General features: G+C 35.4%; 1 protein-coding gene across 1 annotated transcript in view; it reads left to right on the forward strand.

The window, feature by feature from the left end:
* PPP3R1 (protein phosphatase 3 regulatory subunit B, alpha) overlaps positions 1 to 17287 on the forward strand; it is a 59697-nt gene that overhangs the window by 24478 nt on the left and 17932 nt on the right. The window contains exon 2 of the mRNA XM_004277011.4: positions 8081 to 8120. Within this exon, the coding sequence (XP_004277059.2) occupies positions 8081 to 8120 (40 nt within the window). The remainder of the gene's footprint in view (positions 1 to 8080; positions 8121 to 17287) is intronic.

A 17287-nucleotide genomic window follows, 5' to 3' on the forward strand; every position in this document is an offset into this window, starting at 1 on the left:
GGAGCTAACTCAGATAAGGAACATTTATAAAAACCTACCTTATCCTTAATGGTGTATTGGGAGAATCAAATTCTTAAAATTTCAGTTATTAAAAAACTTTAGATTTTTACTTTCCTTGATGCTCACTTTTATCTTTTAAGCATTTATATGCACTTCAGATAAGCAAGCAGTTACTCTTATTACTGAAATAATATTTATACTTCACAAGGAGAGTCTATAACCAAATAAGACAATGCTGTCACTTCTTAAAGTCTGCTAGATAAAGATGAATGTCTAAATATTCTGACAGCATGCCCTTTGAAAATATTCTAAACTTTACAGTATGCATCTATAAAATTTATTTTGGTTTTCTCACATCTTGACACTTTAAGATCAAAGAAACTCTAAACAAAATGAGATAAAAAGATCCAAAAATATTTTTTTCATTTCTTTGCCAGAAAATTTCTTTAGAACATATTTTCATATTCTTACTGATTTTTTTGTATACCAAAATTGATAAGCATAATAAATTTATTTTTAAAATGCTGAATAATATGGACTTGAGGAAAAAGTTAGAATCAATCCAAATGTCTTTATTTGCTGAAAGACAAAGTTTGCCAATTACCACAAATCAGTTTTTTTTCTAGGATAAAATCAGACCATCTTAGTAACTTCTAAAACAGATATTCTTTATTCTCAGAAGTAGAAGACAAGCGTTAAATCTTTTTTATAGTCGCACAGTTCCCTGAGGCTCTGTAGATTATTTTTTTCAGTCTTTTTTCTTTCTGTTGTTCAGACTGGGTAATTTGTTTTCCTCCATCTGCCAGTTTACTGACTGTTTCCTCTGTCAGCTCTATTCTGTTGAGTTTACTTACTGCATTACTGTATCAATTATTGTTTTTCAGTTCTAAAATTGCTATTTGGTTCTTTTTTATATCTTTTATTTCTTTGCTGAGGTTTTCTATATTTCATGTTTCATGTGTCAGTTATTTTCCTCAAAGTGACAGGCTCACTGTTCAACACATTGATGCTTAAAATTCCACTTAAACCAAGTTCCTTAAGGCTATGTAGATTTTTACATGCACCTGTAAAACTCTTCCTTCAGTAAATTTAGGATAATGTTAAATCTGGCTAGGGATATAAAAAGATAATAAGAGATTGTTGCCATCCTGGACTTTATAATCTGAGAAAGGGACTAAATAACGGATGAAAAAAATTATAAGGGTCAAGATTACTAATAAATAGTTTCTGGTTCCTCATGATACTACAAGATAATCTGAAAAATATATAATTTGTTATCTTGAAATGCATATGTGTCTCATGAAACTAAAGATCCCATATGGTTTTGGAATAATAGCATGACTGGAAACTATATTATTATTTTTTAAGAAGTGATAAGATTTTTATCTTAACTAGAGACATAAATTTATGTGTTCTGAAACAATTCCATTATACCTGGGACTCCTTATTAAGTTATAAAAATCAGCTTTATTGAGGTATAACTTGCCATATAATAAAGTTTACCAATTTCATGTGTACAGTTAATGTGTCCTGATAAATGTATATAGTTTTTTAAGCATCACCACAATCAAGATGTAGAACATTTCTGTTACCCTCAGATGTTACTTGGTACCCCATTGCATTCACCCTCCGATCCGTGGCAACCCCTGATCTTTCAGTAACTATAGTTTGCCTTTTCTAGGATTTATAAATGGAATCATGCTGCATGTAACCTTTTGTATCTGCGTTCTTTTAACGTAACTTTTGAGAATTATCTATGTTATGTGTAGCAGTAGTCTTTGCCTATTCATTAGTGAGTAGCACTCCATTGTTTGGATACACCACAGTATTATCTATTTGACAGCTGATGGACATTTAGGTTGTGTCTTGTTTAGGCTATTAACAATAAAGCTTCTATGGACATATGAGTACAAATCTTTGTGTGGCCATGTTTTCATTTTAGTTCCCACCAGCAATGTATAAGAGTTTCATTTTTAGTTGACACTTGATATGTCAACATTTTCCTTTTAGCTACATGTACTGTATGTCTGGGTGGTAGTTTTCTATTGCTGAGTAACAAATTACCAAAAACCTAGTAGCTTAAAACAGCACCTATTTATTGTTTCATAGTTCTGTAGGTCAGAAATTTAGCATGGGGTCTTCAGGGATCACAGGGCTGAAATCCAGACTGAGTTCTTATCTGGGGGTTTTGAGGAAGATTCTGTTTCCAAGCTTATTTACGTTATTGGCAGAATTCAGTTCTTTGCCGTTGTAGGATTGAGATCTTTGTTTCCTTGCTCACTGTCAGCTGGAGGCCACTCTCAGCTCTTAGAGACTCACTCCATCTCCCTGGTGTTGAATTCTTTGGCTTTGAATCTCTGACTTCCCCTCTTTCTTTTTAAAAAGCTCTTATGACTAGAACAGATCAACCTGAATAATCTTATCCTAAGATCAATTGTTTTGGAACCTTAATTACATATACAAAATCACTTTGCAGCGGTACCTAGATTAGTGTTTGAATAACTGGGAGATGTTTATATACCAGAGGCTGGAAATTTCAGGACATCCTGGGATTCTGCGCAGCACACAACCATTTGTTCTACATTTTCAGTAACACTTGGTATCTCTGTTTTTAAGTTTTAGCCACACACAAACACACACTAGTTGCACATGTAGTGGTATCACATTGTAGTTTAAATTTTCATTTCTCTAATATCTAATGGTGTGAAACGTCTTTTCGTGTGCTTATTTGTTATGTATATATCTTTTGTTGTAAAATATCTATTCAGATCTTTGGGGTTTTTTTTCTTTTTTTTTCTTTTGTATACTGCTATCCATTTGTTTTAGCATCACTTGTTGCAGAGGTTTTCCCTCACTGAATTACCTGGACATCTTTGTTAGATATCACTTGACTCTGGGTGTTTATGTTTTTTTTTTTTTTTTTCATTTTATTCTGCTCCATTGAACTTTATGTCTACTCTTATACCACTGTTACTCTGTTGATGACTTTAGATTTATAATAATTCTTCAAGTTTTAAGTCCTTCAACATTGTTCTTCTTTTTCAGCTTGTTTGCTGTTTATATCCTTTGCATTTCCATATACATTTTAGAATCAGTGTATTGACTTCTATAAAATATTTTACTGGGATTTTAATTGGGATTGTTTTTTATTTGTTAATCAGTATGGGAAGAATTGCCATCTTAATGAGTCTTCTGATCTATGCACATGATATAGCTTTCTGTTTTTTTAGATCATCTTGAATTTCTCTCAGTTATGTTTCATGGTCTTCATTGTACAATCTTTGCACATATTTTACTAAATATTTTGTATTTTTGATGATTTTCTAAGTGAACGGGATCCTAATTTCATTTTTCATTGCTTGCAGAATGTAGAAGTACATTCGATTTTATATATTGACCTTGTATCCTGTGACCTTGTTTCATTCATTTATTAGTTCTGATAGCTTTTTTGTAGTTTGTCTAGGATTTGTCTACATGTACAATGATGTCATTTGCAAGTAAAGGCAGTTTAACTTCCTCTTTCCAATCTGTATGTCTTTTATTTCTTTTGTCTTGCCTTATTGCACTGGTGCAGATAACTTTATGTTGTTCCTGATCTTGGGGAGAAGGCATTCCTTCACGATATTAAGTATGACGTTAGCTGTAGGCTTTTTGTAGATAGCGTTTATAGACTGAGGAAGATTCTTAGTTTACTGAGTTCTTGTTTTGTTGCGAAGGGGTATTTAAATTTGTCAGATGCTTTTATTCTATCTGTTGAGATGACCATAGGTATGGCATTTTTTATTCTGTTAGTATAATGAACCATGTTAATTTTGAATATTAAACCAACCTTGCATTACTGGGATAATCCTCAGTTGGTCATGATTTTTATTCTTTAAAATATTTTTCTGGATTTAATTTCATCAAATATTGTTAAGGATTTTTCCATCCATGGTCATGAAGAAATATTGGAGTAGAGTTTTCTTTTTTGTAATGTCACTGTCTGATTTTGCTGTCAGGGTAAGCTGGCCTCATAAAATGAGTTAGAACTATTCCTTCCCCTTCTGCTTTCTGAATGAATTTGTATAGGATTGGTATGTTTTTCAGACTTTGAATATATGATAGAATTGACCAGTGAAGCCATCAAAGTCTTTAGTTTTCTTTGTTAAGAAGGTTTTGTGTGTTCTTTTTAAACTCCAGTTCAGTTTATTTTAATAGCAATAGAGCTGTTCAACTTTATTTTTTTCTTGAGTCAGTTTTGGTAGATTATTTTTCAAGAAACTTGTCCATTTCATCTAAGTTATAAAATTTATTTTCATACTTTTTTTGAATATCCATTTATTTTTCTTTTAATGTCTGTAAAATCTCTAGTGATTTGCCTGGGGTGTTAGTTATTGACCTTTTCCAAAAAATGAGTTTTGGTTTTACTGATTTTTCTTTCTGTTTGTCCATTTTCTAGTTCATTAATTTCTGCTTTTTTTTCTCTTTTTCCCCTTGCCTTGGGTTTAATTTATTCTTTTTCTAGCTTTTTAAGGTGGGAACAGATCACTGGGTTTTGGACTTCCCTTGTAATAGCATTTTCCTCAAAAGACTGCTTAACCTGCATCCTTTAAATTCTGATAGCTTCCGTTTTTACTCTGTTCAGAATATTTTCTGATTTCTCTCATCATTTCTTCTGTGACTCATGGGTTATTTAGAATTGTGTTGTTCATTTTCAAATATTTGGAGGTTTCTAAATACCTCTCTTGCTTAATTCCATTGTAATGAAAAAATATATTCTGTATGGTTTCAAACCTTTAAAGTTTATTGAGACTTTTTTTAGGCTCAGAATAATGTCTGTCTTCGTGAATGTTCGTGTGCAGTAGAAAAGAATATTTTGTTGTTTTAGGACATCTTGGTTGATAGTGTGTTGTTCTGATCTTCCACAACCTATTTTTTCCTTTGGTCTACTTATTTTCTGTTATTTACTGTGAGAGAAATGTTAAAATCTCCAAATATGACTGTCTGTTTAACTTTCAGTTCTCTGTATTTGACACATTTAATTTTGAAGCCCTGTTATTAAGTATATACAGTTGGTCCTTGAGCAACAGATGTTTGAACTGTGTGAGTCCACTAATACAGGGATTTTTTTCAATAAATACTGTAGCATCGATACTACATGATCCAAGTGAATGCATGGATTTGGGTATCTGCCAGGGTCCTGGAACCCATTCCCAGTAGATACTGAGGGATAACTATATATGAAAGGGTTCTGGGACCCAGTTACAATGTATTTTTCCCTACACATCCACAGAATTCTCAGATAGCAGCTGGGTGTCCTGCAATTCAACTCAATTCTGACACTATCTAGAGATAGCATCAGCTTCCGCAGGTTAAGGGCTCAGTCCTACAAGACTGCCCCCTCCCCCGCTCCTTTAGATGCGAATTGCAAGTCCAGGTTGTTAACCTGAAGTTCTGACCAACCGGTTATAGATTGGAGGTTCCAACAACCCCCACCTTGAGTTTGAGTAATTTGCTAGTGCCACTCAGAACTCAGAGAAACATTTTACTGCCTAGATCACTGACATACTATAAAAGGATGTAACTCAGGAACAGCCAGATGGAAGAGATGTCTAGGGCAAGGTGCATGGGAAGGGGTGTGGAGGTTCCATGCCCTCTCCAGGTGCTCCAGTCTCCCTGCATCTCCACATGCCCCCCAACCAAGAAGCTCTCCAACCCATCCTTTTGGTTTTTCTGGAGGCTTCATTAGATAGGCATGATTGATTAAATCACTTATCAGTGGTGATTGAGCTCAGTCTCCAGCCCAGCTTAAATCATTGGTGAATGGTTTAACCCCCAGCCTATCTCTCTTCCCTAGAGATTGGAAGGTGGGACTGGAAGGTCCAACCTCTAATCACATGATTGGTTCTCCTGGCCACCAACCCCTACCTTTAGTCCTTTCCTATAGTCACCTCATTAACATAAAAGAAATCTTTATAGCTCTCCACACTTGAGACATTCTAAGGAGCTCTTGTGCTAGAAATGAATGAGGACCCAAGGATATTTCTCATTATATATCACAATATATTTAGGATTGTTACATCTTCCTAATGAATTGACTCTTTTAAGGTTATGAAATAGTCCTCTTTATCCCTGGTAATATTCCTTGTTCTGAATTGTACATTGTCCAGTATTCTTAGCCACTGTATCTTTCTTTTGATTATTACTTGTGTGGTATATCTCCTCCTGTCTTTTTAGTTTCAGCCTATCTGTAAAGTAGACTTCGTTTAGATAGTATATAGTTGTATCTTCTTTGAATTGGAGTTATTAGACCATTTACGTTGACCGTAATTAATGTAATTCTCAAAATGCTTGGATTTAAATCTACCATCTTGCTAGTTACTTTGTATTTTTTTCCTCATTTGATTTTTGATCCTTCCTATTTATCTGCCTTTTTTTGGATTGAGTATTTTTATGATTAATTTTTTTTTTTTTTTTTTTTTTTGCGGTACGCGGGCCTCTCACTGTTGTGGCCTCTCCCGTTGCGGAGCACAGGCTCCGGACGCGCAGGCCCAGCGGCCATGGCGCGCAGGCCCAGCCGCTCCGGGGCACGTGGGATCTTCCCGGATTGGGGCACGAACCCTTGTCCCCTGCATCGGCAGGCGGACTCTCAACCAGGGAGCCACCAGGGAAGCCCTGGAATAATATTTTTTAAAGGGTATTTAAAAAATTTAGACATGAAAGAATATGTGAGACAGTAAAAGATAGGAATCATGGTAAGAATCTTAAGGTCAATTAAGTAAGGTGCAAAATAAGTAGAACTTCATCTCTGCTAATTAATAATGTCATTTTTATTAATGTTTGCTACTCCTGTCTCTGTTTTAATATATATTTGATGTTTAAAGTGACCTAAAACTAGATTAACCAGTTAAATTATCTGCTATAATTTTCAAGGAAAAGACTAATTATTGTCAGCAAGATAGGAATTAAAGATGCTAATTTACTGATAAACTTTTCTCAGACCTTAAGTTTACTCAGAATAAGAGATACTTTTAAGAGTTTAAAAGCTAGCCAGCCACACTAAAATGGTACTTCTTATTTCAGGCGGCACTCAATAACTTCTTAGGATACATAGGTATATTCAAATATCAATATTTAAATGTTAATCCCATTGTACACTTGCTGCTAGACAGGGTCAAGATTAGATAGATGGGATATAGGATGCATGGTATACTCAATCTGTTGTTGAACTTTAAAAATTCAATTTGTATTACTTTAAATTCTGTAGACTTTTAAAAAGATTTTCTTCATGATTTTTACTTTGTGTGAGTCTGTTATACTTGGAATTTTTACAGTTTTAGATTTAGAACTACTTCTGGTTCCATTGCTAATCAAATGGTGTGATCTTTCACCAGCTTACTTGACCTCCCTGGACCCAGTCATCAAGAATTTTAAATGTAGGCATTGGGTCAGGTCTGTAGTTTTTCTAGAGCACTTTTAAGTAAACTTTTTGTAAATTAGGAGTTCAGGCGAATTATATTAGAGTTTATCCATGAGATAAGACTTCTCATGAAAAGAAAAATTTGGAGTTCAAGTGGCTGGCTGTCTTACATTGGACCTACCTTCCTATTAATATTTTTCTTATTTTTGTTGCATAGCGTACAGAACATTCTGTTTCAATGCAGGTATAAAAGGATTTTTGTTTTCTTAACAGCTTTGCAGTCTCAGTAAACTCTTCAATTAAATAGAAATGGCAGGAGAAGCTTTATTCTGAGCTCTACCCAAAAATGAGTTCATCCAGCAAGACAGCTTAGTGCACTGACAGTCTGTAGTGTGTTAAAATTTGATATACAGTATGTTTAGGGTGTTAAAAATATTTAAAATAAATTTTAATCAAATCTTTGCATAAATCTTAAGTGACAGGGCCACAACTCAGGCCTGTTTAATGCAAGAGCTCTTTCTATCATACTGTATAATTTTTTCATCAAAAATATTTATAGATCTAGACACATTTCGTTTATGGCTTATTTCCCGATGTTTTGTGACTCAGAATATTTAAGTTCAATCTTTTAAAGACATTTGTGCCAATTTTATGACTAATTTTTTTTTTTTTTTCCTCCAGGGAAATGAGGCAAGTTATCCTTTGGAAATGTGCTCACACTGTAAGTCAAATATTCTTATCAAGAACTTCTTTTATTTTCACATTCTATATATGTATGTATGTAAATCTTACGCCTCTATAAATTTATATAGCGAAGTTAGCCCTTAACCATTTTAAATGGCAGTGAATTTGACTTAGAGTGTTTCTGAGTTACCAGAATAGGGAAAGATTTTTTTATAGACCTCTTTATTATTAGTGTCTGCACTATGTTGTAATTACAAACCGACCCTCAAATCTCAGTGGCTTAACCCAACTGAAGTTTTTTAGATTAACAAAGCTGCAAGTAAACAGTTAACTTACTTAACTTGTGGTTATGTAAAATGAAGTGCTTATTGAAGGCAAAACTGAGAGACTAAGGAGCTATCGTACAAGACGTTTCTGGGGAGGAGGAGTATAAGAAGTGTGGGTGGGCTGGCTGTTCTGACTATACTGGAGAACATAAAGAAAGAAAATGACAATCTTAGAAATTCTTGATTCAAGGATCAGAGGACCAGGGAGCTTAAATAAAAATCAAAAGGTCTCTTGTATGAAAGTACAATGATTGAGGAAGAGGGAGGTCATGAGAATTGGAATGGGGACGCTGGTAAGTTTAGATACCGTCCTGAGGTCCCAGAATTCCCAAACTCTTCTGAACCTTCCTTGCCCTTTCTGCCATCCCTGTTTGATGAAGCTGGTCCTGCCTTGTTTGGAGACATCTTACTTTGCAATGAGATGTCTCTTCTTTTTTGTCTTATTAAAACCATTTCCCCATTGCTCATTGTTTCATTAGTCTCCTTTATTTTCCCAGAACACTTGTCAGTTTCTTTCATTCTCATCAACACCTTTGCTTGCTTATGAGCTCTGGATAAATGCTCTTCCATCAGCTCTTTTCTTGAGCAACTTCATCGTCTTTCAGATCTCAGCATAAATGTCTCCTATAAAATGTCCCCTCTTTGGAGATGTTTTCTCTTTCTATGCTCTCTTCAGATTCTCTCTAACATGGGCAGTACCCTGTTTATTTTCTTTAGAACAGTTACCATAAGCTTAAATTACTTGTTTATTAATCCATTTTATTTTCCATTTTGTAATTTCTACAGTTTTTTAAACTTTTTTTTTATGGTGATACTCTATGACCAATGACCCATAGTTTGGCCATCCGTACTACTATTTACATTTTATTTTACTGTTTCCTCCCAGGCTTTCCTTTATGAATTTCTTATATAATTTTGATCATGTGTAGGTGTGTATTTCTGTTTTAAACATGAAGATAAAATGTTGTATCCAGTGTATTGTTAGAACTGACCAAAACCAAATCTAATTATGACTCTCTAGACCAGAGGTTGGTAAACTACTACCTTACCTACAGTTTTTTAAATAAAGTTTTATTGGAACACAGCCATGCCCATTTGCTCACATTGTCTATGGCTGTTTTTGTTTGACCTCTGAAATGTGGTCAAGATAGAGTACTTACAGACTAGTGCTCCGAGTGTTATCTAGATCTATAATTCTTGTCTGTGCCATAATTGACATGTCAGTTGTATAGTTTCTTTAGAATTGAAAGAGTTCTGCTCAGAATTGTGCCTTGCCACTTACTGTTCAGCTTGAGCCTGTGGTGTTTTCCTCCTGTTGCTAGTGGGCAAGAAGGAGGTGTAGAAGCCTGTAATTAGCTAGGATTCAGGCTGCAAATAGAGTTGGGGTAGGCTGTTGGGAGTACAGCTCTGAAAAGTATGAGGTACTAGGAGGTTAGTTTTTGTTTCTTGGTCAGGGAACAGAGGTCCTAAGGGGGCAAGATGTCCCAGGTTCTTACCTTCTGCACTCCTTTAAGATCTGGGACTGAGGGTCATTTACCTGATTGCAAAGAAAAATGTACCAGGGCAAAAGGCAAGATGGATGTTCCCCTCGCTACATCCAGGATGGTGAAAGCCAAGTTTTTTTAAATAGTAAGTATTTGAAATAGATTTCATACAGTGTTAAAAGCTCTCTCTTTCCGTTTTATCTTTAGAACTTAGTAAGTCTTCTTTCTTAGGACTTCATCTGTGCTTTGATGAAATTTGAGCCTTGTCACTAAAGATCTGTACTTGTCAGTGATTGTTCAACTAGATATGAATCTGTCTGAATTCTTCTGTCATCCAGTAAAAATGTAGTTTTCCTCTATTTTCTAATTGGTTTACTATAATATATTTTATACATGATTTGGATGAATTTGAACTTATTCACATTAAAACCACCACTTTTTTCCCCACCCACACATTGTAGTAAGTCTTGTTTTGCTCATTTGCAAAACTTCTTTATTAATGGGAGAGCTTAGTGTTATTTGTAAACAGCTGTTACCATGTATAAAATGTTAAAACCAATCCTTGAGGCACTTTACTTTTTACACTTCCCCTGTTCAAGTTGTGCTTTCTCTTCCTTTCCAGACCTAGCTCAGGTCTGTGTTCTCTGTGAGGCCTTCAGTAGTCCTCTCACCTTAGTAGTTACTGTCTCATATGTTCTTTTAGTATTTAAATTATGCTCTTTTTTAAAACGGTAGTAAGATTCTAAATTGTATGCTGTAAAGTACTGTTTTTAACCCTGTGACACACAGATAAGTACCCACAGAATGCTTACAGTCTAGCTACTGGGATAAAGAGAAGAAATGCATCAATTTTTACAGTGGAAACAAACCATTATGAGCAATAGAAGCAAAGGTTCCAAGGAGGGAAAATTACCTTTGGTTAAGAAAATTAAGAAAAGCTTCATGGAAGGGGTGATGTTTGAAATTGTTTTTTGAAATCTACATAAGATTTGAATGCTGATTAATTCTTTCACCTGTCTGGTCATTTGTCCCTTTCAGTTTCCTTAAATTCCATCCAGATCTTCAGTATTTTATCTAAACCCCCTGCATAATTCTCTCCAGTACCCTACTTTTAATCAGTGATTTTCATCTCCGAATGCTTAAGAAAACCGAGAACATTTTTAAGTGTTAACCTCATTACCTCCTCACCCCATCACCCCCTGCCTGCCACACACGGAAGTTTTCCCATTTTCGTACTCATGCTTAATAACTCCTTCCTTTCAATATCAGAGTTTAGGTTATACCTCTCTTATTCAAGGTCAGCCTTGGCACTTGTGCTTTTGATCTCATCCCCTCTCATCTCTAGGACCTTATGTTTTTAGTTTCTCTTTGTTTTTACCTGTGTCTCCGCTTCTTCATTTTTCTTCACGTTACAGACATAATCAACTCCCCTTTGATCCTGATCCTGCACGTGCCTCCCCGTTCTTCTCCTTTCTTTCTCATATTTGAGCTTTGCATGAGCATATACAGTGATCTCCATTTCCTTATTTCTGCCTGCTCAAATCTGGCTTTCATCTCCTACTACTTTGCTGACACTGTTGTTATTAAGGTCACCTTCCTTGTATTTATTTATTTTGTTTTATTTATTTATTTTTTGGGGGGGCCACACCGTGTGACTTGTGGGATCTTAGTTTGCCGACCAGGGATCGAACCTGGGCCCTTGGCAGTGAGAACAGAGTCCTCACTACTGGACCACCAGAGAATTCCCATGGTCACCTTCATTTTACTGACACATTGCCTAATTGCTAAATCTGATGGAGTGGAAAGACCTGTAAAATCATTTGTGCTATTTGGGAAAATTTGAGCACTGATTATTTAATATCAAGGAATTAATTATTAATAATTAATGTTTTAGTTGTAATAATATTGTGGTTTAAAAGAATACCTTAGAGATAGATGATAAATACTGAACAGTTATAAGGACATGGTACGTCTGGGATTTGCTCTAAAATAATTGAAGTGGGTGTATAAATAAGATTCTAATGTGTCAGTGGTTGAAACTGGGTGATAGATATGTGGGATTCATTTTATGAGTCTCTCAACCTTTGTACGTGTTTGAAAGTTTCCCTTATAAAGTTGTTTTTTTTTTTAATGAGTGGAAAAAGGAGGCGGGAAATAACTAAGAGTAATATCAAGGAGAAGTAGTTATTTAATTATAGTTAAGTATGGCATGCAGTATAGCATGCCTTAATAATAAGAGGCGGTTGAGCTCATTTTCACCCGTAAAAGGTTTGAGGTATTGACAGTGGAAGTGGAAGTGCGATGCCTGGCATAGAGCAGATACTGAGTAAGTATCTGTTGACTGAATAAGCTAGTAAGAGCTCAGAGCTGGACTGTAGAGACAGCTAGTTGGATAATTTTAAAGGCTGTATCTTTAGAAAAACGCAGTAGTTACCAATCACCCCACTTGTTTTCATAAATAATAACAAGTACTTACATGGCATTAACACATGCCAGGCACTGTTCTAAGCATTTCACATACATTTATTTACCTTCTTAATCCTCACAGTAGCCTCATGAAAGAGGTATTGTTACTTTCCCCATTGTATAGATGAGAAAACAAGCATCAGTAACTGGCCTGAGATCACACAGCAGCAGGTAGAGTAACAAAACCATGATTTAATCTCAAGCAGTCGTGCTCTAGAGTTATATTTTTAATCACAATACTGTACAGCCTCTCTTATAGTAACTCTTACAAGTTTAATGTTATGTTTGTCTACATGAATGATTTTAGGCAAAACTGGACTTGTCTAAGACATAGTTAGGTATTCTCTGATTTTTTTTTGTCTCTTAATTGAGTGTTTGCTTTTTGTTGAGTTAAATTATTTTAGGCCATTGTGACTTTGTTTCTGTCTGTTGGCTAGCCTGTCTGGAGTAGGAAATGTATACTCTGTTGGGGTGACTTGCTCAAAGTTGAGACTGTGGTTGTAACTTGGCATGATAATTTGGAAAAGTGGCTGAGTGCAAGATACTAGGTTAGATAGTTCAGCAGAGGGCTAGATTGGAGCATGGGAGGAAGTATGAGTGGAAAGTCAGATTCAACTAATATTTTTTTACTGTTGATAAAACCAGTATAATTCTGAATAATTTTGATAAAGTTGGTGAACAGAGGGACTATTTTGTAGATTGAATGTAGATGAAAGACTAAAACAGTCTTTTATCTGAAGAGCTTTCTCAATTTTCTTTCGTTAGAATGTGAACCAAGAGGAGCTTGGCAGCCTCTGAAGGAATGTTTCCCTTTGCATAATGAACTATCTGTAGAAACCTTGAAGACACCTTTAGCCATTAGGACACTGCTCTCATTTTGAGTAAACAGTCTCATTCAATCAGTTTTGTTTCTGGTTTAAATACTTACAAGTGACTTGAAAACATAGAGATATTGACTTCAATTTGTGCTGTTAATTTCTGCTCACAGTCAGTTGTCTCAGCGAGGTTTACATGTTCATATTTTTTACTTAGACTAGGGTTTTTCTTTGTTTTGAAAACAGAAAACTTTTTCACAGAAAAGGTTAATCTAAAGTTAATTTGATTTCCTCCTTCATTTCTGCATTCTTTTTTTTTGAGTTTGCTTTAAATATTTTACATTTATTTTTTTCTGCATTCTTTTATGTTTTCTTTCTTATATGTACCAGCTTAACTCACTTTAATTTTTTTCTTTTGTTGCTGAAATGATTTTAATCTATAGGTGAAGCACTCTTTAAATGATACTCAGAATACATTACAATTTGGTTTTAAGATAGATTTGAGTTTAAAACAGGTCTTACTCACAATGATTCCGGTAAATCAAGTGCTCCAGAACACAATTCGGAGATGTAACAATTATGTGATGACTTCTTAATTGTCCAAGGGGATAAAGATCTTCTTCAAATATGGAAAGAAATTAAATCATTCTATAGTACTAACCTCTAAGAGTTATTCTCCTTTATAGACTACAATATTATTGTCAGTTTCATATGCTTTTTTTTTTTTGCTGTACGCGGGCCTCTCACTGTTGTGGCCTCTCCCGTTGCGGACCACAGGCTCCGGACGTGCAGGCTCAGCGGCCATGGCTCACGGGCCCAGCCGCACCGCGGCATGTGGGATCTTCCCAGACCGGGGCACGAACCCGTGTCCCCTGCATCAGCAGGCGGACTCTCAACCACTGCGCCACCAGGGAAGCCCTCATATACTTTTACTTTATGAAGAACTCCTGCAGGAAGAAATTTCTGAAGGTCTTCCCAGATATAAACAGCTACATTTTCTGTCATCTTACGACATCTACAAAATATGGCACATCCAGATCCAGCTTCTTATGATCAAGGGGCTTCATAATCGCCTCCTGTGGAGCCGATGGGTTGCGCTAAAGGAGAGCAGGCGGGACACTCGCGTCCACCGTCGAGGGCCCGAACCCGCTTCGCTCATGGTTTTGCAGGCCCACGTCCCGCCAGCGCCTCCTGCCCTCCAGTTCACTTTAATTTTTCAGTGATGTGTGTTCTAAAGAGTAATTTCTGGTTTACTCCCAAATCTTTATTTATCATCTCAGAAATCTTTGGAGGAAACTTTTAATATCCATAAAAATTTTATGTCACTAACTTTGAAATTGACTTGTACACTTGTTACTTTAGGTTTAAATCTTCATAAATGTATCAAATAATTCATGCTGCTTAATCTACCAGCCATGATTTATCATTTACTTAGTAATTAGTGATCCTGAACTCTAATTTATTTCACCTAGTCCACTGAGAATTACTTATATTCTGTTTTCTTTCAGTAAAGCTTTATTGCTGAGTAATGAAGTATAGTGCACGAACTTGAACACCTAGGCTTGAAGTTGCTACCTTGTTTTGCCATCACAGTACCTTTTTAAAAAACAATGCCTGGATTGTTTACTGTATTCTAAAAATTTCAGGTTTTTAGATGAGTAGTCTTAAGAAAAGTGAAGTGCTAGCTCTGTTTTCTTTATCCATACTGTCAAATTTTGGCATCATGGTAGCACTTAACAAATTGGTAGTTTCAGCAGTGAAGTCCGTGGCATGTAGTAATTTCATAGTCTACCACAAAATTGAGTAATTTTGTAGCTGGTATGTAGAAGACAGTTACTTTAGCTGGTTTAAGAAAGCCTAGCTAGCCATTTAGCAAAAGTATAAATTCTTGGATCTCCCTCAGAATGTTAGAGCAAAAGAGATGGAAAAATACGCAAGAAAAGAGGAACTTGGAGAACAAATACAGAATGTAATAGCATCTGTCTAAAAGACATCTCAAAAGTTATATTACATGAAATAAAAGCAAAAATAATCAGTGAAATAGTAGGAGAAAATTTTCTTCACCTAAAAAATTGTATTTTCTGATTGAAAGAGCATTCTGATACTCGGGAAGTTTAGATGAAAAAAGATCTCCATTTGGTGTCAACCTCTTTTGTAGTTCTAAAAGTCCAAGAGCAAAAAGAAAATCCTAAGAGCTGCTAGACAGGGAAAAGGTTGGCCTCAAAAAGAATAAAAGAGTCTACTGGCATTGGATTTCTTAGCAGCAGCAATAGATATTAGAAAGCAATAGGGCAGTTAATTCAAAGTTTGTTCTGAGTTCCTAAATATAGAATTTGATAGCAACCAAATGATTACTCAGGTGAGAGGCCAAATTAAAGACATTTCCAGAAATGTAAGGACTTGGGAAATTTGCCTTTCATACGTTCTTGAATATGTACCCAGAAAAATGAAGGAGCAGTTAGAGAAAAAAGATGAAACAAGATCCAAGAAACTAAATCTCTTAAGACACCAGTGAAGATCCCGGGATAACAACTATGCCAGGGACCTGGAAAGCAGGTGGTTCAAATTAGAGCAAGAAGCCAGAATTGTCTGTGGAAGATGTCATCAAGAAGAAAGTAAAAGTCATTATATAAATTGTATGCTGGAATTTCTTAATGTTAAGGTAAAAGGCAAGGCAGCAAGGGAAAAAAGCAGAGACTGGGGATGCAGTATTACATTCTTGGCGATAAACCAGATTGAGCTCTCGAGCAGCCATAAATAAGTCTTTTGACTAAATGGGGCTGAAAGTAAAAGAAGACTCTTGAATATGCATGCTTTTGTGAAAATACCATATTTTGGGGGGAGTTGGTGGTGGGGACTGATAACAAAGCTAAAGAAAAGTGCAACTAATATGTTTAACTGCAGCATATCATAGGAAAAGATAAAAGAAAAGCTTGGAGAATGTGGTTGGATTTGACGTACAAAAACAGTGGAACTCTTTGAGAGCCATATCTTTTGATTAAGATATGTTACTGACTTACACAGTATACTTAGGTTAAAAGAAAAAAAGTGTGTGACTTTCAAGCCAGGGTTATTAATAACTTAGTGAGAAAACTTGAAGATGTGCTTTTATGATCTTATAAATATATGCTTATTGCATATTCTCATTTGAACCACAATGTAAATAAACCGAAAAGAGAAGAACAACAGTAATACAAACACCTTCAGCAGGAAAACCAGTAGGAGAACATCTTAAAAATATGTTGTTTGATTTTTATCTATCTGAAGTGGAAATATTCTTATTATTCCCTTTTCTCCATACTTGGCCCAAGAGTGCAGGTTGAGGAACAACAGTGTTTAGTATCTCTTAGCCTAACCTTCTATGTTAACTCTTCTGATGTAACTAACAAGGAAAGAAATTAGATCGGAAAGTATTTCAAGAAATCCCGTCGCCCAGCTTTTGCCATCAAGCTTTACAGACTGAGCAACTTACTTAACTCTCTGGGGCTTTATCCTCATCTGGAGTTTTTTATCTCCAAGGTTTCTTCCAACTTTTTACATTACATGGCTTTTCTATTACAGATTTTCTCCCGAAACTCAGTGAGCTTTGAAGACAATTCTAAGAATGTATTTTTAGGATTAAGTGTGTAGCTTCTTTTGTGACATCTTTGGACAGTATTCATTTGCCTTTGTGAGTTTTGAGGTGGTGAATCATTTTTGACTGTATCTTTTACCTAAGGTAGGAGGAAGTTAGTGGTACATAGCATTCACATTTTGAAGAAGCATTCTAGAAGAAAGAAAGAAAACACAGTTAACAATATTAGTAATGAAACAACTGACATCACTTACATACCTACAGATGTTAAAAGAATAACTAGGGAATTTTATAAACAGTTTTATTCCAATAAGTTCTACACGTTGGATGAAACAAGACAAATTCCTTGAAAAAACGAATACAGGCAGACCTCTTTTCATTGTACTTCACTTTATCGTGCTTCACAGATACTGTTTTTTGGCTTTTTAAAAACTTAAACAAACTGGAGGTTTGTGGCAACCCTGTATAAAGCAAGTGTATTGATACCATTGTTCCAGCAGCACCTGCTCACTTTGCGTCTGTTTGTCACATTTTGGTAA

Source organism: Orcinus orca, chromosome 13, assembly GCF_937001465.1.
Source record: "Orcinus orca chromosome 13, mOrcOrc1.1, whole genome shotgun sequence".
NCBI classification, from domain to species: Eukaryota; Metazoa; Chordata; class Mammalia; order Artiodactyla; family Delphinidae; genus Orcinus; species Orcinus orca.